The 19,790-nt window shown below is 41.2% G+C and overlaps 1 protein-coding gene across 17 annotated transcripts in view; it reads left to right on the top strand.

Moving 5' to 3' along the window:
* Positions 1-19,790, top strand: part of EPB41L3 (erythrocyte membrane protein band 4.1 like 3) — a 235,808-nt gene that overhangs the window by 140,759 nt on the left and 75,259 nt on the right. For 15 of the 17 annotated variants that reach the window (XM_032421353.1, XM_032421352.1, XM_032421350.1 and 12 more), the window contains exons 2-3: positions 7,458-7,657; positions 12,246-12,443. In XM_032421353.1, the coding sequence (XP_032277244.1) occupies positions 7,458-7,657; positions 12,246-12,443 (398 nt within the window). The remainder of the gene's footprint in view (positions 1-7,457; positions 7,658-12,245; positions 12,444-19,790) is intronic. The other 2 variants (XM_032421363.1, XM_032421360.1) reach the window with 1 other exon arrangement.

Genomic DNA, 19,790 nt, shown 5'->3' with positions numbered 1-19,790 from the left:
TGCCTTAGGGACAAGTCATGAAATCAAAGAGAAAAGCAGGTTGCAAAATGGTTTCATGACCAGAATAATAACACCGAAACCCAAAATTGGGTTGTTCTTGTACTAATTTTTCCCTTTTAGTTCATGTTTATCAAGGGGCTAAGGTCATGTGTTTAGAAAGATTCCTATTTTAACACACATTGGACAACTTTTTAATGTTTGGGTTGCATTGATATGTCCACCCCAATGGAGTCTACTAAAACTACATTTGTGTAAAAATTCCTTATGTTTACAAAGACAAGGAGACTGAAAGAAGGTGGTGAAAGAGGTGAGAGACTTCTGTAAGAAGACAAACTGTAAGAAGATCTGAAGTTTGGCATTTTTCACTCCCTTCCCCACACCCACCTCACTCCTTCATCACTAATTTCTAGGCTGAACCCCTTGTTTCATGGAAGAGGAAGCAGGAGACCAAAGAAATTAAGTCTGTCGTCCAGGCTCACACATGACAGCTTACTTGCTGCTAATTATTTTCATGTATTAGATCTATAAAAATTGTACATAGATTTTAAAGTGAAATGAACTAAAATGTTTATATTTTGAGATATGATTCTGGTTTTGCTTCAGTAACCATTTTGACATCTCACTAAGTTAGAGCTATTTGCCGAAACACAGATAATAGAGAAACTTAAATATGATATTCATAGAAAATAGATATTGAAGGTATCCAACATTTTTAAAATATGATTTATATTTATATATTTATAAGAACTGCCCTGCCTGGGAAGAAAATTAAGCATCTTTTTTTTTTTAAGATTTTATTTATTTATTCATGAGTGAGAGAGAGATAGAGGCAGATGGAGAAGCAGTCTCCCCACAGAACAGGGAGCCCAATTCGGGACTCGATCCCAGGACTCTGGGATCACGACCCGAGCCAAAGGCTGACGCCCAACTGACTGAGCCACCCAGGTGCCCCTAAGCATCTTTTAAAAATGTACTTTTTTTAGTAGTCGTTTGTGTTTTATTTTTTGATTTCATGATCTAGTAATTCTGGTTACTCTTACAGAGATTCTCTAAACCACTTAAACATTTTCTTTTTGAGTTTTTGGAAAACGCTTTGACCCACTGGTAAAAGCGTGTGATTAGACCAATAGCATCTATTACCTGTAGGGAGATTTCAGCTCTGAAAGTTGTAACTGAGTTCTGTTTTCCATTAAACATAAAAATACCTACTTTTTCCTCACTTGAGAGATTTCACAATTGCTAAAGACTATAAGGAACAGTTCTTACACATTCACATATGTAGGTGGATATGATAATAATGGGGTTGATTTTATTAGTTGTTCCTCAAATAATTATTCAAATACCTACTGTGGCCCAGGTACTACATTGGTACTGCTACCACGCATCGAGTAGCTATGTAAAAAGGGAATGCCTTTCTCAAGCTGACACTTGAGGAATGGGGAATTGGCCACTTGAAGAGCAGAGGAAAGAATGTTCTCACGGAGAACAGCATGTCTAAAAAACCTGGAGGCAGAAAACCTTGCTGGGCTTTGCCAACCAAAAGGAGATCACGTGGCCAGATCGTCGTGGGAGAGGGGGTAGGCAGTGCCACTGGGCATGGATCGGGTGTTGAGGCCTAGGCTTGTGCTGGAAGGCCATGGCAATTAAGAGATTGGATTTTTCTTCAAGCACATCAGGAAGGTATGAACATGAGTGCTAGGACTAGATTTATGTGTTATGAAGATCAGAATAGAAGTGGGCAGGAATAGACAGGGAAGAGGAGGTTTATTAGGGAGTTCAGGAAAGAAGTGATAGCTTGCATAGTGGCAGGGGACCAATTGAAGATATCTTTTGGAAATATGTTTTTATATAGGTATTTGTATATGTATGTGCAAAATTATATATTTTGCAAAATATATTTTGCAAAACCTTTTGTCCTCTATTAGAGAAAGTAAGGAAAAGGAAATGTCAGGGCTGATTTCTGGAATTCTGGCTTGAAAGAATGGCATTGCCATTTATTGGGGTGAGGAAGAAGAGGGAGGGGAGGAACAGACTTGAGACAGAAAATTCTAGAGGTACTTGTGAGCTATCAGGGAGAAATGTCAAGTGGGCAGTTGGGTTTGAAACCCCAGAGAAGAGGCTCAGACCAGAGATGTGAGTCTATAAGCAGTTGGCTTCTGGGAAGTATTTAAAGCCTTGGGAAAGCATAGCAATAGCTGGGAGAAAATGTCAAGTGAGAAGAGGAGAGAGCCTGAACTGAGTTTTCCAGAAGAATCCCACATGTAGAGGTTGGGTAAGAAGTAGCCTGGAAAAGAGAATGAGAAGGTGTAGCCTGAGAGATAGGAGAAAAGCAGGAGGGTGTGGTGTGTTCTGAACCCCAAGGGAGGGAAACATGCTGACAAGTTGGGCTGGGCTGCTAAGAGGTGAGATGAGATGGGAAAAGAAGAGAGTGGGTAGTCTGTGGCACTGTCCACCTCAGTGCGAGTCAGACTGGAGTCCTTGCAGGGAGAGGGGAAGGGAGGAAGTAGAAGACAGTGAGGGTCAACACAATTTTTTGAGAAGCTAGGAGTAGAAAGCAGAGAAAGATGGTCATAGCCGATGGAGGATGTGGGCTTGAGGGAAGGCTACTTTGTTTTACTGAGATGGGAACCGCTAGAGCATGACTATATTCTGGTAGAATTTTAGTCTGAAGAATATGTATTAGAATGGCCCTGAGCAAGCGTAGTGCGGTTCCAGGAAGACAGAAATGAATTTCTGCTTCGTGGAACAATCTGGAGCAGCAGAGCAGGGGCCCAGGTTGGAAGGGGTGACCCTGGCATCCCCCTGAATTTGGGGCCTCCATGACTGAGTCTATGGTGACCATGTCAATCATTTTTCCCTAGCCAATGAGAAGAGGAAGCCTAGGGCAAGTGCCCTTGCCTTTATGAAGATGACCTAAATATTGGATACATATTCTGTCTTTTCTCATTGGTCCAGACTTCATCACCTGGCCTCAACTCATTGTGGTCCCAAGCTGGGTGAAGGATTATCAGCTAAAACAAAGTTTAATTACTAAAAAGAAAAAGGAGAAAATGGATTCTGAGAAGAGTCCATTTCTTCCACTCCTTGGGGTGAGGAGGGGGGTTACAACATATTTATTTCTGTTTCTAAACCATGGGCAGTATGTGACTTAAATTTGGCACTTAATTGAGAGTTCAGCAAATTGAATTGACTATTAAAATTGACCCTCTCCTGGGTACATACCTCAATATCATAAAAGCCATCTATGAAAAACCCACAGCGAATATCATTCTCAATGGGGAAAAACTGAGAGCTTTCCCCCTAAGGTCAGGAACACGGCAGGGATGTCCACTATCACCACTGCTATTCAACGTAGTATTAGAAGTCCTAGCCACAGCAATCAGAAAACAAAAAGAAATAAAAGGCTTCCAAATCGGCAAAGAAGAAGTCAAACTCTCACTCTTTGCAGATGATATGATACTTTATATGGAAAACCCAAAAGACTCCACCCCAAAACTGCTAGAACTCATACGGGAATTCAGTAAAGTGGCAGGATATAAAATCAATGCACAGAAATCAGTGGCATTCCTATACACCAACAACAAGACAGAAGAATTTACAATTGCACCCAAAACCATAAGATACCTAGGGATAAATCTAACCAAAGAGGCAAAGACTCTGTACTCAGAAAACTATAAAGTACTCATGAAAGAAATAGAGGAAGACACAAAGAAATGGAAAAACGTACCATGCTTATGGATTGGAAGAACAAATATTGTGAAGATGTCAATGCTACCTAGAGCAATCTACACATTTAATGCAATCCCCATCAAAATACCATCCACTTTTTTCAAAGAAATGGAACAAATAATCCTAAAATTTGTATGGAACCAGAAAAGACCCCGAATAGCCAGAGGAATGTTGAAAAAGAAAAGCAAAGCTGGCGGCATCACAATTCCAGACTTCCAGTTCTATTACAAAGCTGTCATCATCAAGACAGTATGGTACTGGCATAAAAACAGACAAATAGATCAATAGAATAGAATAGAGAGCCCAGAAATGGACCCTCAACTCTATGGTCAACTAATCTTTGACAAAGCAGGGAAGAATGTCCAATGGAAAAAAGACAGTCTCTTCAACAAATGGTGTTGGGAAAATTGGACAGACACATGCAGAGGAATGAAACTGGACCATTTCCTTACACCACTCACAAAAATAGACTCTAAATGGTTGAAAGACCTAAATGTGAGACAGGAGTCCATCAAAATCCTAAAGGAGAACACAGGCAGCAACCTCTTCGACTCAGCCGCAGCAACTTCTTCCTAGAAGCATCGCCAAAGGCAAGGGAAGCAAGGGCAAAAATGAACTATTGGGACTTCATCAAGATAAGAAGGTTTTGCACAGCAAAGGAAACAGTCAACAAAACCAAAGAAAACCGACAGAATGGGAGAAGATATTTGCAAATGACATATCAGATAAAGGGCTAGTATCCAAAATCTATAAAGTACTTCTTAACACCCAAAGAACAAATGATCCAATCAAGAAATGGGCAGAAGACATGAACAGACATTTTTCCAAAGAAGACATCCAAATGGCCAACAGACACATGAAAAAGTGCTCAAAATCACTCGGCATCAGGGAAGTCCAAATCAAAACCTCAATGAGATATCACCTCAGACCAGTCAGAATGGCTAAAATTAACAAGTCAGGAAACGACAGGTGTTGGTGGGGATGTGGAGAAGGGAACCCTCCTACACTGTTGGTGAATGCAAGCTGGTGCAGCCACTCTGGAAAACAGTCTGGAGGTTCCTCAAAAAGTTGAAAATAGAGCTACCATACGACCGAGCAATTACACTACTGGGTATTTACCCCAAAGATACAAATGTAGGGATCTGAAGGAGTACGTGCACCCTGATGTTTATAGCAGCAATGTCCACAATAGCCAAACTGTGGAAAGAGCCAAGATGTCCATTGACAGATGAATGGATAAAGAAGAGGTGGTATATATATACAATGGAATATTATGCAGCCATCAAAAGGAATGAGATCTTGCCATTTGCAACGATGTGGATGGTACTGGAGGGTATTCTGAGCGAAATAAGTCAATCAGAGAAAGACATGTATCATATGACCTCACTGATACGAGGAGTTCTTAATCTCAGGAAACAAACTGAGGGTTGCTGGAGTGGGGATTGGGGAGGGAGGGATGGGGTGGCTGGGTGATAGACATTGGGGAGGGTGTGTGCTATGGTGAGTGCTGTGAATTGTGTAAGACTGATGAATCACAGACCTGTACCTCTGAAACAAATAATACATTATATGTTAAAAAAAAAAAGAAGACAGTAGGAAGGGAAAAATGAAGGGGGGGTATTGGAGGGGGAGACGAACCATGAGAGACTATGGACTCTGAGAAACAAACTGAGGGTTCTAGAGGGGAGGGGGTGGGGGGATGGGTTAGCCTGGTGATGGGTATTAAAGAGGGCACATATTGAATGGAGCACTGGGTGTTATACACAAATAATGAATCATGGAACACTACACCAAAAATGGTGATTAACATAACATAATAAGGGGCGCCTGGGTGGCTCAGTCGTTAAGTGTCTGCCTTCGGCTCAGGTCATGATCCCAGGGTCCTGGGATCGAGCCCCGCATCGGGCTCCCTGCTCCGTGGGAAGCCTGCTTCTCCCTCTCCCACTCCCCCTGCTTGTATTTCCTCTCTCGCTGTGTGTCTCTCTCTGTCAAATAAATAAATAAAATCTTAAAAAAAAAATTAAAAAAAAAAAACATAACATAATAAAATAAAAATTGACCCTCTCCCTTTAAAAGGTCGAATTTGATTGTAGGCTCTGGATTACACCATAACACCACCTTTCCTCCTCTCTCTTTTCTCTGGACTTAACACTTTCTAGTAAAATCATACAAAAGAGAATATAGTATTTACTTTCAAGATTTGCTTAAAAATCTAAAATGTAAGAGGAAAAAAGGAAAGGTGTTCCTTTTATTTGGATCACTATCTTGTTCAGTGTTTGGTCTTGATATTTACATATGCTTTGGGCAACTGAGCACATGCCAAGTTGATATGTCTTTTATTCAACAGAAAGAATAGCTGGTGATTGTAAAAAGGAACCCTAGATAGGAAACATGGATGTAGCATTTAGTTTATAACATAGATTGGTATTTGTATGTTCCCTCTTCTTCAAGTTATTAAACATACTCCCGGCGCGTGTTGTGAAGATAGAACTAAATGGTGATTTTACTATGGAGTAGTAGTTTGCATAATTCTGTATTATACTAACGGGTGTATCATTTGCTTAGAGTATTACACTAGCCCTTTGTTCCTGGTATTTTTACCATAAAATTAGAATTAGGAAGGGAAATCATAGGACAGGCTGGGATATTTGGTTTGAGATAATTTACCATCTATCTAAGATAAGAAATTACTTAAAATGCTACGGTAGCAGCTGGCACAGCTCCTCTTTTGCTGTTTCGAGCACAAAACTGCTTTAAGCATAGCAGCATGCCCATTAGGAGGGGGAGAAAGGAACCCCCAGAAACTAAGTTCTTTGGATATGGTCAGGTTCAATTCCCTCATTTGGCAGATGTGGAAACTAAGGCACAAAATACTTAACGTGTCTTGACTAGCAAACCATTACAAGGTGGTGGTTCTATTTTAGAAGGTGTTTTTAGGTGTAAGAGAAGATTATTATATATTAAACTCTGTTGTGTGAGTCCCTTATGAGCCGAGACAAACTCCTCTTTCAACTGTCAGGGGAAACAGGAAGAAGCCAGGAAGAAGCTGTGACTTTTCACTGGTGAAGGAGGGAGAGATGAGGCTCCCAGCCTCCCTCCAGCCCCGCCCAGGGCCTGTCCAGTGTGGGACCCGTCCCACGTCACCGAGGAAGCCTCTAATGTAGTTGTCACTGTTCACTCAAAAGGGGCTAACAGGGTTCTGAGAAAGCAGAGGAAGGGCTCTTACTCATGGAAGAATGGATAGATTCAGGGGTTCCGGAGGTGGAGCAGGGGCCCTGGGTAGAGATAGGAAGGGAGAGGGAAGGAGAAAAAAAGAACCACTTCCATTATTAGATCATCTCTCCCAGAGATTAAAATATAGATCCAGCTGATGCGGAAGATTCATTTTTCTGAAATTAAATGTGTCTAAGTTATGTAATTATTAGGCCGTTACTTTAATGTCATTTTATGGCCATCTATGGCAAAAAACCTAATAGGAATAAAACCTGTGATCATTACAAATAAGTTTTGGCTTCTAGTTAAATGTTCACTTTGAACCATCTTTGTGGTAAATGGAAGTCATCTATTAGGGCTGTGCAGTAGGACCGTATTTGGATTGCATGCATGTTTCCCTTTTTTTTTTAAATTGTGGTTCTGTGCAGCCTTTCACCATAGGTAGCATCCTAGTTTTTGTGCCTAGCGAAGGTAATTACACCGAGTGATGGGACCTTGCCATTTTCTGTTTGCAGAACAATCAACCATGACGACCGAATCTGGCTCAGACTCGGAATCCAAGCCCGAGCAGGAGGCCGAGCCCCAGGAGGCGGCGGGGGCGCAGGGGCACGCAGGGGCGCCGCAGGGCCCAGGGCCCGAACCCAGCGGCGAGGAGCAGCACCAGGCCCTAGAGCAGTTCGAGGCCGCGGCGCACAGCACCCCTGTGAGGAAGGAGGTGAGTCCCGGGACCCAGGCCGCCACCGGCTCCCCCGCACCTGCTAGCATCACCGAGAAACCCAATTCAGGAATGTTTACTGACCTTTTCCAGGGTCGGGGCCGACCTTGGTCTCTTAGCACTAGAGGAAACTATGAGGGGTCATCTGTTTACCCCTTCTGGTCCCAGGCAGATGGAAATTTATGCTATTTTAAGACTTTCAGTGAAGGACATTCCACAACCTTGCTTGGTAACTCCCTCATTTGATTAAAGCACTTACACCCACCCTGAAATCTGTACTGCAGGTTATTGGTTTTATCTGGGTTTACAGGAAGGCTAGACACCACACCAGTGGCTTTAATTAGGCTCCTAACTTTTATTCATGCTTAGGGGTTAGAGCTCTTTTGATTCTTCCCAGGGGTCACGCTGATCCTAATGTTGCCAGCTACTTTTAGTGAATGTTCAGGTGGGTCTCTTTCCCTCCCTGATGTGCGTGTATGTTCAGCTCCATTATCTAGGCATACTTAAGTTGTCACATGTAATGTGACTGTTTCTTTTAAAAGTTTTCATACAAAATATAAAGCATGGTTTATACTTGGGCTTTGAATGAATCCATGTTTAAATTATTTTGGCTTGAAACTTCAAACTGAAATCAACATGTGTTAGGGTACCAACTCATGCTATGGTAAGCAGATCTGGGAGTCCCTGCAAATGATTGACCTTTTTCTAGGTTGGAAGTATATGTGTCAAGCTAGAAATTGTACAAGATGTTGAGAGAAGAGACATGAAATCAGCATGTTAGTGAAATTCTTTGCAAACTATGTTTACAACCTGATTATTTCTTTTCCCATGGTATTTCTGCTTTTAAGCGGTATTAAAAATAACATTTATTTTCATGTTCTGTAAATAGATGCTGTGTCTGATATAAAATGTTTCATGATGGGGAGCTGGAGGTTATCCTTCCAGCTTATTAAACAAAATCTAAGGGGCCATTGTTGTCATCATGGTTTTCCTTCACCGTTTATTTTTTTGGAGATGTGAGGATGGTGGTGTTTTGATTGTTTTTAAACCTTCAGCAATTTAAAATTACTAGACTGGATTTTTTTTTTCCCCGTTCTTTCCTCTTAACTCTGAAATGAAATAAATGTGAGAGTGGGAGATAATTGTACAGAAGAAAGAGTTTCTGGGCCGAGACATGATACATGTGTTTTATCTTCTGGAAATCAGATGTCTGAAACAAAATGAGAGAAATGATACTAAAGCCCTTTGAGGGAAAGGTAACTGGCTGCGGAGCCAGGAGAACTATTTAATCCTGCCTCTTCCCTAGTTATTTTAGGGATCTCCAAGAACACATTCAGCCTCTGAGCCTCAGCTTCCTTGTTCACAAGATGAAGAGATCAGAAAAGATAGTTTTCTCAGGTTCTTCTGCTCTTGGCTCCTTGATTCAGGCTAGGAGCCCAGTTATGTTGGAGGTGAAATGAAGTACATTTTGGTAGTCCATGACGATGAAAACATGGGCTTGGCTGGATTTGAATTCCAGGCTACTAGTTTTATGGAGGAAATTTGTAGAGACTGTACCCTTTGTCCTTTTCTCTCCTATGTGTAAATGAGGGTAAGGAGACCTAGATACCTGCCTCCCAGAGCTGTCATGAGGATTCAGTGAAACAGAGGATTTACCAAAAAGGTTGATACTGATTTTTTTTTTTAAAGATTTTATTTATTTATTTGACAGAGAGAGACACAGCGAGAGCAGGAACACAAGCAGGGGGAGTGGGAGAGGGAGAAGCAGGCTTCCCGCAGAGCAAGGAGCCCGATGCGGGAGTTGATCCCAGGACCCTGGGATCATGACCTGAGCCGAAGGCAGACACTTAACGACTGAGCCACCCAGGCGCCCCAATACTGATATTTTTAAATTGTAATGAATCATATGTGACTACAATGGATGTTTCATTTGAGGTCCTTGGTCTGCTCTTCTGAAGTTGTTGAAAATATGTGCATGAGAGGCTCTTTGATGGGTTCGTGCTTTAAATGTTTTGGAAACAACACCTCCCTTTGAACACTGGTGGTCTCAGGGGTGTCTGGAGTTGACCTCTAAGTAGCCCAGAAAGCTTAGTCTCATACAAATACTTTTATTTTATGAGAGGAAAAATGAAATTTCATCTTCCTCAATACAGAGAAAAAGTTGATTCCAGGTAGTGAGATTTAAATAAAATCGTAGCTTCTGTTGACTTGGCCTGTAATGAAACGAAAATGTGAACTAAAAGTGCAAAAGTCTTAGGGCACCTGGGTGCACCGTAGTTGGTTAAGCATCCGACTCTTGGTTTTGGCTCAGGTCATGATTTTAGGGTCCTGAGATCGAGCCCCCACCCCCCCAGGCTTGGGGCTTGAGATTCTCTCTCCCCCTCTCCTGCCCTTACCCCCACTTGTACTCTCTCTCTCTAATATAAATAAATCTTAAAAAAAAAAGAGCTAAAGTCTTATGTAAGTTATAAGCACTTAGCAAATATATGATATAAAATTCCAAGGTTACCAGGGTGCCTGGGTAGCTCAGGTAAGCGGCCGACTCTAGATTTTGGCTCAGGTCATGATCTCAGGGTCCTGAGATTGAGCCCTGTGTCTTGTTCTGCCCTCAGTGGGGAATCTGCTTGAGATTCTCTCTCTCCTTCTGCCCCTCCCCCCATGCTTGCTCATGGGCGCTCCCTCTCTCTTTCTCTCTCAGTAAAATAAAGAAATCTTAAAAAAATTCCAAGGTTACCAAACTTCTTCAACTAGCTTAAGACCAGAATTGTTTGACACTTTTGCAGCACCATTTAATACTTTGATATGAAAAACTAATAGTCAAAAAAAAAAAAAAAAAAAAAGTTGGACCAAGTTGCCAGAGCAGGTTTTCTTTTATTTACTTGTTTTAGCTACCTCTAGCCTTCTCAACTATTTTGGCCTTTGAAGTTGTTTTTTCAATTTTTTCGTGGTCTCTTCACTCAGCAAATTGGTCTTTTTATTCTGAAGAATGTCTCACAACTTTGCCCTGAATTCCTGTGTAAAGTAGTGGAGGAAAGGACTGTATTTATAATTTGGAGGGAAAACCAGATAGAAAATGACTTTATAAAAGCAGAAATTCATACCTAAAATCCAAAATAAATATACCAGAAGATAACTTTGTGATTAGAGTGTCATAAAATTGTAGCCACTAATAAGAAAGAAAAGTTGAAGGGATAAATCTAAATAAACCTTTATTGTCAAGGTCATGTGCTTTTAGCTACTAGGAAGATAGTATGTTTGTGAGAGAAGAAATTTCATGCTCACTCAAGGGGCCTAAACTGAATTTTGCAACATGTCTTTCTTTGGTCTGTCAGTGTGCATTTGCAGACTAGTGGAAATGATAGTCTGGTCCATGAGTTGAATTTGCACATTAATACCATTGGTGGTCATTTAATAGAAGAGGGCATTGTATGGTGACAGATGCTAGCTACGCTTGCGGTGAGCACAGCATAATGTATTGAGTTGTTTAATCACTATTTTGTACAGGTGAAACTATTTGTGATATCGTGTCAACTGTACTTCAATGAAATATATGTATATAAACACACACATATATAAAGCCAGGGGGGTGTGAAGAGAATAGTTGCACAGAGAGATTTCCAAGGGTATTTATTGATTCAAGGGAGAATTAACTGTTCCTCAGGACATACTCTGCAGTTCTGAGTCTAGCCTGGACTACATTGTTGTGCTTTGAAAGCAGATTAAAGCTTTTGGACAGATGTGATCTGCTCTTACACTGGCTCATTACAGTGAGGGGGGAAACAGATTAAGGGGATTACTTTGTGATGAATTTCAGTGCTGCTGGCTTCATTGAATTGATTTAGAGCTGTAACAGTTGTAAAATTACTGAGAAGATTAATACTTGAAGCTCTCTAGGCCTTAAAGTTTGTAAGATACCTTATATGTGTATGGGGTGTTGTGGGTCATAGAATATAGAAGGATCCAGTGAATGAAGAAAATAGAGTACAGTAGATAAAATCTAAATGATTTATTTTAAAGACCTGTACTGTCTAATGCCTTTTACATTTTACAAATGTCAGGAGTCCATTTGTGTCCTCCTTTGTTTAGTGAAGTCTTGATGGCATTTGCTAACTCCATGCTTCTAAATTAAACCCTCAAGTCAAACTGAAATGCAGCCCCGTTGGTACATTTATTTTTTATTTTTTATTTTTTTTTAAATGTTTTATTTATTTATTCATGAAAGTCAGAGAGAGAGAGAGAGGCAGAGGCAGAGGGAGAAGCAGGCTCCCCGCCTAGCAGGGAGCCTGATGCGGGACTCGATCCCAGAACCCTGGGATCATGACCTGAGCCGAAGGCAGACGCTCAACCATCTGAGCCACCCAGGCGCCCCCCGTTGGTACATTTAAATGGCAGAAGTTGTTTAGGTGAAACCATTAGCATTATAAATATCCATGTATGCATACTTGTCCATTCAGTCTCCTGAGGCAGACATCTCTCCTGCTCTGGGAAATAGGAAAGCCTATGTCTAAAGGGTTTTGCTCTTGCCTGAGCAATGCAATATTTATTTCCTGTCTTGCAGTGAAAACTGTTCATTGTTTGCTCTTCACAGGTCACTGACAAGGAACGGGAGTTCGCTGCTGGGGCTGCAAAACAGCTCGAATATCAGCAATTGGAAGACGATAAACTTTCTCAGAAATCATCTAGCAGTAAACTATCTCGATCTCCATTAAAGATTGTCAAAAAGCCTAAAAGCATGCAGTGCAAAGTGATACTTCTGGATGGATCAGAATATACCTGTGACGTGGAGGTGAGTACATATTTAAAAATCTTTTTTGTCCCAGGTATTGAGAACTGGAGAATGTGGTATGAGACACACAAGATGCGTTCTTGTTTTCAGAACTCTGGAAAGTTATTCAGACCCAGTTTCTAAATACAAAATTCTTTCCAAAGTCTCTAACAGGAGATCAAATTACTAAAAGTACTTATAATGTCTCCAAAATGTTACAATCAAAAGAAAAATGTGATCTTAATTTAAAAAAAAAATCTCTGACACTTTCCATGGTAGGAAAAAAAACTGGGGGCCTTAAAAATCAGGCTTTTCTTCAATATCTTATGAGCTATCATTTAAATGAATTTACTTTTTCTACTTGAGTAGTTTTACTTTTTCTATTCAAATAATTTCACTCTTTCTATTTTAAATTATTTAATATCGTTTGTATTTGAATCATTGCAACTTTTAATTGGTATGAACTTGTAAATTTCTGTACATAGCATTGGTAGATTGGTAGGATCATTTGAACAGTGAATGTCCTCCTCTTAGAGTAATTTTTTAAATGTACATCACGGTGGGCATTGCAGCCTGAGTGTAAAGGGGTCTACTATCCTTTGTTCTTTTTGTAAAGAAAACTAAAATTCCTCTCAGAGAAGGAGCAGTTGAATGACTTTTGTCAGAGATGCTTGGCAAGACCAAGTTAACAGATGAGAACAACACGAACCTGTCCATAGCAGTGGAGACGGGTGGATTCTCCACGTGTCACAGAGAACACACACACAGGGCATGAACTGAAACCACAGGAGCGGGTCTGGGTGTGCAGGAGCCACGGCGCCTTCTCCCCACAGCTTGGAGGGGGCAGCTTGCTCTTTCAGCAAGGTGATTCAGCTTCAGATTGAACGTTTTTATCGCAAGAGCTTATTCCTCCTGCTTCAGCCGCCTGCCCTTCATCACGTGGGGACATCATGCAGCCCTTCCCACCAGCCCCTCCCATCACATGTCTACACAGTTCACCTCTTCTGCTCTGTGTGCTGCGCGGCTCTCCCGGGTGCCACAGGCGGTGTTTATGTGTCGTCCTGCTTTCTAGTCCTCCGAAGACCCCGTCAGCACCAAGCCCGCCTGATTTCCCATGTTCCTCATTCACCCCTCTCTGCTTTCTCTGTCTACAACCCCTTATCATTCCTGTTCTATGTGGCATAATGCAGTTCTGCACCCAGTCCTTTTCTTGGGTCATAAGATTCAAATCCATTTCATGTTGATAATGTCATTTATGGTGGGGATGGGGTTGGTTTACTAATTTTAGATTTGCAGGAACATAAAGGAAAAAAGGATTTTTTTTAAAGAAATTCTTAAATCAAAAGTTAACCGTATCCTATATTAATCGATAGAATTTTTGTCACCCTGTCACCTGACAAATACTGATGGGCTACTGCAGGGAGGGCAAGGCATGTTCTGAGGGTCCTGCCTAAGGTGTGCCATGCACAGATCCATCTTTTACATTTTTTTGGCTTTGATTTTGGCTGATTTCTGAGCTCAAAGTGTCCAATTACTGATTTAGAGATTTATTCTGGAAATTGGGAGATCCGAAAATGTACTCCTACCTGGGTTTTACTCTGAAGCTTAAAGGACTTTTGTAACCATGAGAGAGATTGTATTTTTCCAGGGTGGATCCACTTTCTGAAAAATTGATCTAAGTGAAGCTTTTTTCTTAATTTTGAGGAGAGTCTTTCTGTTGATTGTATTATTAATGGAATAAATAGGATTACCTGCAGTCATCTAGTCATGGCTACCAGAGTTTTCTAAAAAGAATCTAGAAGAAAGTTTATAGTGTTTTGTGTGGATGGAATAAATGCCTCAGGGCTGATTGAGGTACATGTAAATGTTGATCATGTTAAACTTAATTTATATCCCATGCTTCAAATATGTAATAGATACAATCTGTGTTTTTTGTAGAGTTCAGGATTTTTATGTTGTAATTAACTTTGGATATAATTCAGTGTTACTTTTAATGTCACTGTGAACATTTTGAGTGACATGGCAATTTTGGTCAGTTATTTTCTTTTATAATAATTTTTTATAAAGTTTCCAGATTCTTTTTTTTTTAAGATTTTATTTATTAGAGAGAAAGCGCACAAGCAGGAGCAGGGGGCAGAGGGAGAGGGAGAAGCAGACTCCTCGCTGAGCAGGGAGCCCCACACAGGGCTCAATCCCAGGACCCTGGAATCATGACCTGAGCAAAGGCAGACGCTTAACTGACTGAGCCACCCAGGCACCCTAAAGTTGATAGAAGAATCTTTTTCTGGGACACAAAATCCTTGGCCAGCAGAGTATTTTCAGTTTTACAACAGACATTGGTCGTTGAAGAAAATGTGGTCACTACTGACTGGCATACTTGTGGAGAAAATAGAGAAATTTGGGCATGGTAATGACTGGTTGAATAAGAAAAATGGATTGTGAATCAGCTATATGGTTCTCAAGGTGGCAACAAGATATAGCTGAAAACGCATATTCAAAGTGCCTGTGGACTTTAGATACAAACTGTGGAACATAAAACCTTGGCTGGCAGGGCACATGGGGTATAGTAGGTAAATGGTGGTTGAAAAACATTGCCCTAGGGAAGGTGTCCTTCGGTTTCGCTCTCCTCTACACAGAGTTTTTATCAACATCTTGGATGAAGGCACACGCATAACAAATCGCTGAACAGTATTTTTAAGTGACTAAGAGCCCATGTGCCAAAATCTGGGTTTCTCATGAAGTGGACAGTGTGTGACATGGAAACAAAGTAGCAAGATAATGTTTAGCAGAACCTGAGGCCAGACTTCACTCTGTAAATGTGTTGGGGGAAGGGGTGGTCAGACTTAATGACAGCTTGGGTGAAAGTAATCTTTGGGTTCAAGTCGATTACAAACTCAGCGTTAACCAGCGGTGTGGTGTAGCTGTCAGAAACTTCCACGCGGTCACAGTGGCTTCTGTGGAAAAGCAGCATGTGGTTGCCCTGAATGTGGCCAGTGCCCAGATCCTGGGCCGGAGAGATCCCATCCCCTGCGTCTTGTTCATGAGTTCATACAGGATAGCGCTCTTTGGAGCCACCAGACCCAGGTGCAAAAACAGATTTATCTATTTGTAACCCATGTGATTTCAAGGAACTTTAGCTTTCTGAACCTTGGTTTCCTGACCAGAAAAATGGGGGTGAAAATACTTGTCTCAAAAAGCCATTATTGTGAAGATTAAAGCAGGTGCTTAATTTAAACCCTTTCTGCAACATAACATATTCTTAATAAGTGGTAGCTATTTAATGGAATAACAGTGAACTCTTGAGCTTTTTCAGCAGAGAGTTATAGCATGGTGAGTGATCTGGAAACCTCTTATGAAGAATGATTAGAGAAATAGAACGTGTTAAATAAAAAAAACATTTCCACTTGTCCCCTTCTAGATTTGGAGGGGAGAGGATAGCTACTTCCAGTTAGTTGGAAAAGTTGGCATTGAATGTCTTAACATACATTGTTTAAGGTATAGAAAGTAAAACTAAGGTAGAAGTTATGGGAGGTCCGATTTTTAAGCAAACAGAAAACAAATGTTTTAAATTATTGCTATCAACCTTGTGATATGTGTTCTGTAGGAGGATTCCAGCAGAAACTGTAGGTGTATTTATGGAAACCATCAGCCCCTCAGATGCAATCTCAGACCAGACAACTTCCAGTGCCCCTTCCTATCTAAGATTCATGGAGAGAAGTGACACACAAAAATCTGAATTGAAAAAGCAGAATTGCCTCCCTAATTCCTGTCCCCAACACATACAGTTGTAGGTGAATTAAGGAAATTAACAGATGTTAAAGTAACAGATGTAACTTTTTTTGTATTTAGTAAGGCATCAAAAAAGGCATTTTAATGAAATCTCTATGCCTAAGTGTTTTCCCCCATGGCTTATTTGATGCCTTCATGACTACACCATCAAAATCAACAAAGCTCACTTCTGCCATGACTTCATCATGAGAATTTATAGTCACATATAAAGGACCCCCTGTCAACACACACACACACACACACACTCTCTCTCTCTCTCTCTCATACACATGCGCGTACGCACGACTAGCACAGCCCAGTTCTCTTTTTTTTTTGAAACCACAGGGTAGCATTTCCCCTCGCCGCATGGTGCTGCAGTGGGACAGAGCCAGCGACCTGAAAAAGCAAGATACAGGATTGGTTGACGTCTGACCCCAGTGACTGAACCCTTAAGTCTTCAATTCCTCTCTCTTCATGTATAGATAGAAGCCTTTTCCAATCATGCTGGCTTTTTCATGCTTCCCTTCAACAGTAGGCTTAGATCATTGTAGCACTCAGTGTTTTTCCATTTGACTATTTCCTCAATAATTTTTTTCAAACTCTTAAGTCTTGATCATCTAAAATATAAGAAAATTTCATTATGAGTAAAATAGAAGAAAAGATCTTCTGAGAAGACCGTCTTTTAAGCATCTTGACATATATGTTTGGCAAATGTTTACACGCTACCCTATTTTCATGTATGCCCAGCAGAATTACTAATACTGCTACTCCCTTCTTACTACTGTTGGCCCATTAGAGAACACCAGCAATTTCCTGTAGCGAGTTTACTATCATGGGTGCTGTTTATTTCTTGGACATGAATTTTAAAAGAGAAAATAAAGAAAAATATCCCAGTCACATGCAGTGAAGGAAATTGTGCTCACCACATCTTAGTCACGTTGCTTCTGTGTTCTGTGGACTCATTTCGGTCTGACTGATTAGCACACAATGTATTTCCTAATGACCATCCAATTAGAAATGTTTTCTCTTGTTTGGGCACCATTCTAATCTAGTCTGATTTGGTTTTAGGAAAATAAGTCAGACATGATCTGAAATTTGAGTCCGTATTTCATAATACAAGTTTGCTGCTCCTTTCGTAAAATGTTTAAGCTGTTTTATGGCGTAGTTTGATTTGTTTTCCCCCAAGGAACCCCGGTTGGGCGAGGAGTCTAGTGCATCAGTGGAAAAGCTATAGAGGGTTTACCTTGCAGGTGTGACTTATGAGGAACCTGCTGTGTTTCTCTATGCATATGAAACTCCACCTCACTCCATTTAGCCCCTAAATATTGCTGATCCAATGGTGAGGGAGACTTAGTGTTTATGGACCCAGTTAAATCCACACAGAACTAATACCTCCAGGGAAAATGCCAGTGAATCGGCCACACTGGGGAGAGGTTTCTATCCAGATTGGGGCAAATCAAATGGAGCTACTTAGGTGCAACAGTGAAACCATAAAAGCCTGCCCCCCAGGTTTGGCTGTGTCCAGAGGTCCACTGGTTGAATGGGCTCCATGACTGAGTATCATTCAGGTCACTCCAGGATGGTTCAGAATCCCAAGCAAGCACAGACACAGGGCAGTTAGCTCCAACAAGGATTTCTTGATGCCATAGAGATGCTTCTAAGGAACCAGAGAGGGTAAGAAAATTTGTGGCACCATGTCCTAAATGTGCTTTTTGTTACCCTCTAACCATTCGCCAGGAAGGGACTGTTTAAAAAATTTCCAAATGCTCTGTCTTGCCCATGATTCAATTAACTGTCCAATTCATTTTTCTATTTCATATTTCCACTTACTGGGATTTGGTTGGAAAAACAAATTCAATGTCTGAATTTTCCAATTTGTATAGGTTATGTGATTAAAATACCTTATAGTTGCTTTGGAAGTCCTTGACTGGACAGCAAATAGAATTGCCATAATCCAACAAAGCTGATCAGAGCACCTGTTACTTTTCACAGATTTTAAGAAATAATAATTAATTGGAAAAAGTAGAAAATAAGGATTTTTTCCAAACCAGTACACATATCATTCATTCAACACTGCATTAAATCACAGAATTTTTGAGTCTGTGTAATTGTGTAAATTCCGCTTTAACATCTCAGTGGGTCTCTGTTCAACTTAACGCCTTACCACATTGTACCATCTGTCATGTGCTGTAACTGAAGGCCTTCAGTCCAGGGGCAGCAGCTCTCCTGCTTGAAGACCAATGCCCCTGGGGACTCCTGAGGATGGAAAGACTTTAATTAACTTGGTTTCCTTGTGTGATGACTTTTGGGTGCAGCTGTAGGAACACAAGCACTGTTAACACACACCTTCTCGTTTACCTGGCATAACCAGTACTAAATGTTTCCACAGTGTTCAGATTTGTCCTCATTGAGGCTTGCAAAATTGTTAAATCTTTTCTCCTGGTTTTCATTTTTAAAAAGTAATAAATTCTCATAGTCCATCATCAGTGTAGACATGGTCTGTTAAACCCTCTAAACAATAGTAAGGTTAAAATTTAGGAGTATGAATGTGAAGAAATCGAGTGATCAAACCCTGCAGTATGTCACTGGACCAGGTGGGGGTTCGGAAGCTGAGTGAATCTTGGAATCTGAGCATCTGTACACATTGGGGGTTTGATGCTGTGTCAAAGGCAAAAATCACTGAGGAATTCTTTGGCTTTTACTGCCCATTGTCAGTGGAGTTAAGGCCTGACGAGAGAGTCATTTGGTGCATGTCCGTGGTCTAATGTTGTGATGCTGAAACGCTAGGTTTGCTTTTTGACATTACTGTTTCTCTCACTCTTCACGTTCCCACTGTGTTTTCTGATCCCCTCGTGTTGCTGATTTGATGAAATAAGCTTGCCTGCTCCGCGTGCAGGCAGGTGGGAGTCACAAGCACAATGCACCCCACTCTGCGGGCTGTTCACCTGCTCCGGAGAGCAGTCTTGGGTATCTTGTGCTGCTTACCCCACAGGGCTTGATTTTGACAAAGATGTTCATTACCTGTTGTTTAATGAAGGAAACAGTCTTTCAGGCTGAAAAATAATCCTAGTTTTCTACTTCTCCCCAGCCCGTGATTAAAATTTCAGGTTATAGTTCATGTTCTTGTGTCTAGTTTACTTGCTTAAATGTCACCTCCTTCAGAATCTTCCCCAGTTTTATCTCTGAGAGTTGTCACATGTGCTCTGGACAGAATCTTTTAACTTCCTTTACTCTGTTTGTGGCCTTATGGCCGCAGACCCTTAGGAGATGGTGGGTCAACCACTGACACCTTTCTCTGAGTTCAGGGGAAGCTTTGCTCTCTTGGCTGCTTCTCCAGAAGTAATTCCCCTTAGCACACTAGGTTTAGGGAAAGACCATGTAAAAGAGAGAACACTTGTTACTCCAAGTGCCATTCTTGGGTGTGACAGACGGCCAGCCATCCCACCTAGCACCCGTTCTGCTTCCACATGCTGAGTGCAGCTCACGCCCCCTGTAACTCAGTCCTGGCCCTGAAAGCTAAGAAAGTGCTTCCCTATGTTAGACCAAGACATTGCTCATTTCCCTCCTCAGGAAGAGTCTCCCAATGTGGTGGACTGTCGG

This window comes from Phoca vitulina, unplaced genomic scaffold, assembly GCF_004348235.1.
Source record: "Phoca vitulina isolate PV1807 unplaced genomic scaffold, GSC_HSeal_1.0 scaffold24, whole genome shotgun sequence".
Lineage (NCBI taxonomy): Eukaryota > Metazoa > Chordata > Mammalia > Carnivora > Phocidae > Phoca > Phoca vitulina.
The sequence above is the reverse complement of the archived record's forward strand: the minus strand, read 5'-3'. Positions and strand labels throughout refer to the sequence as shown.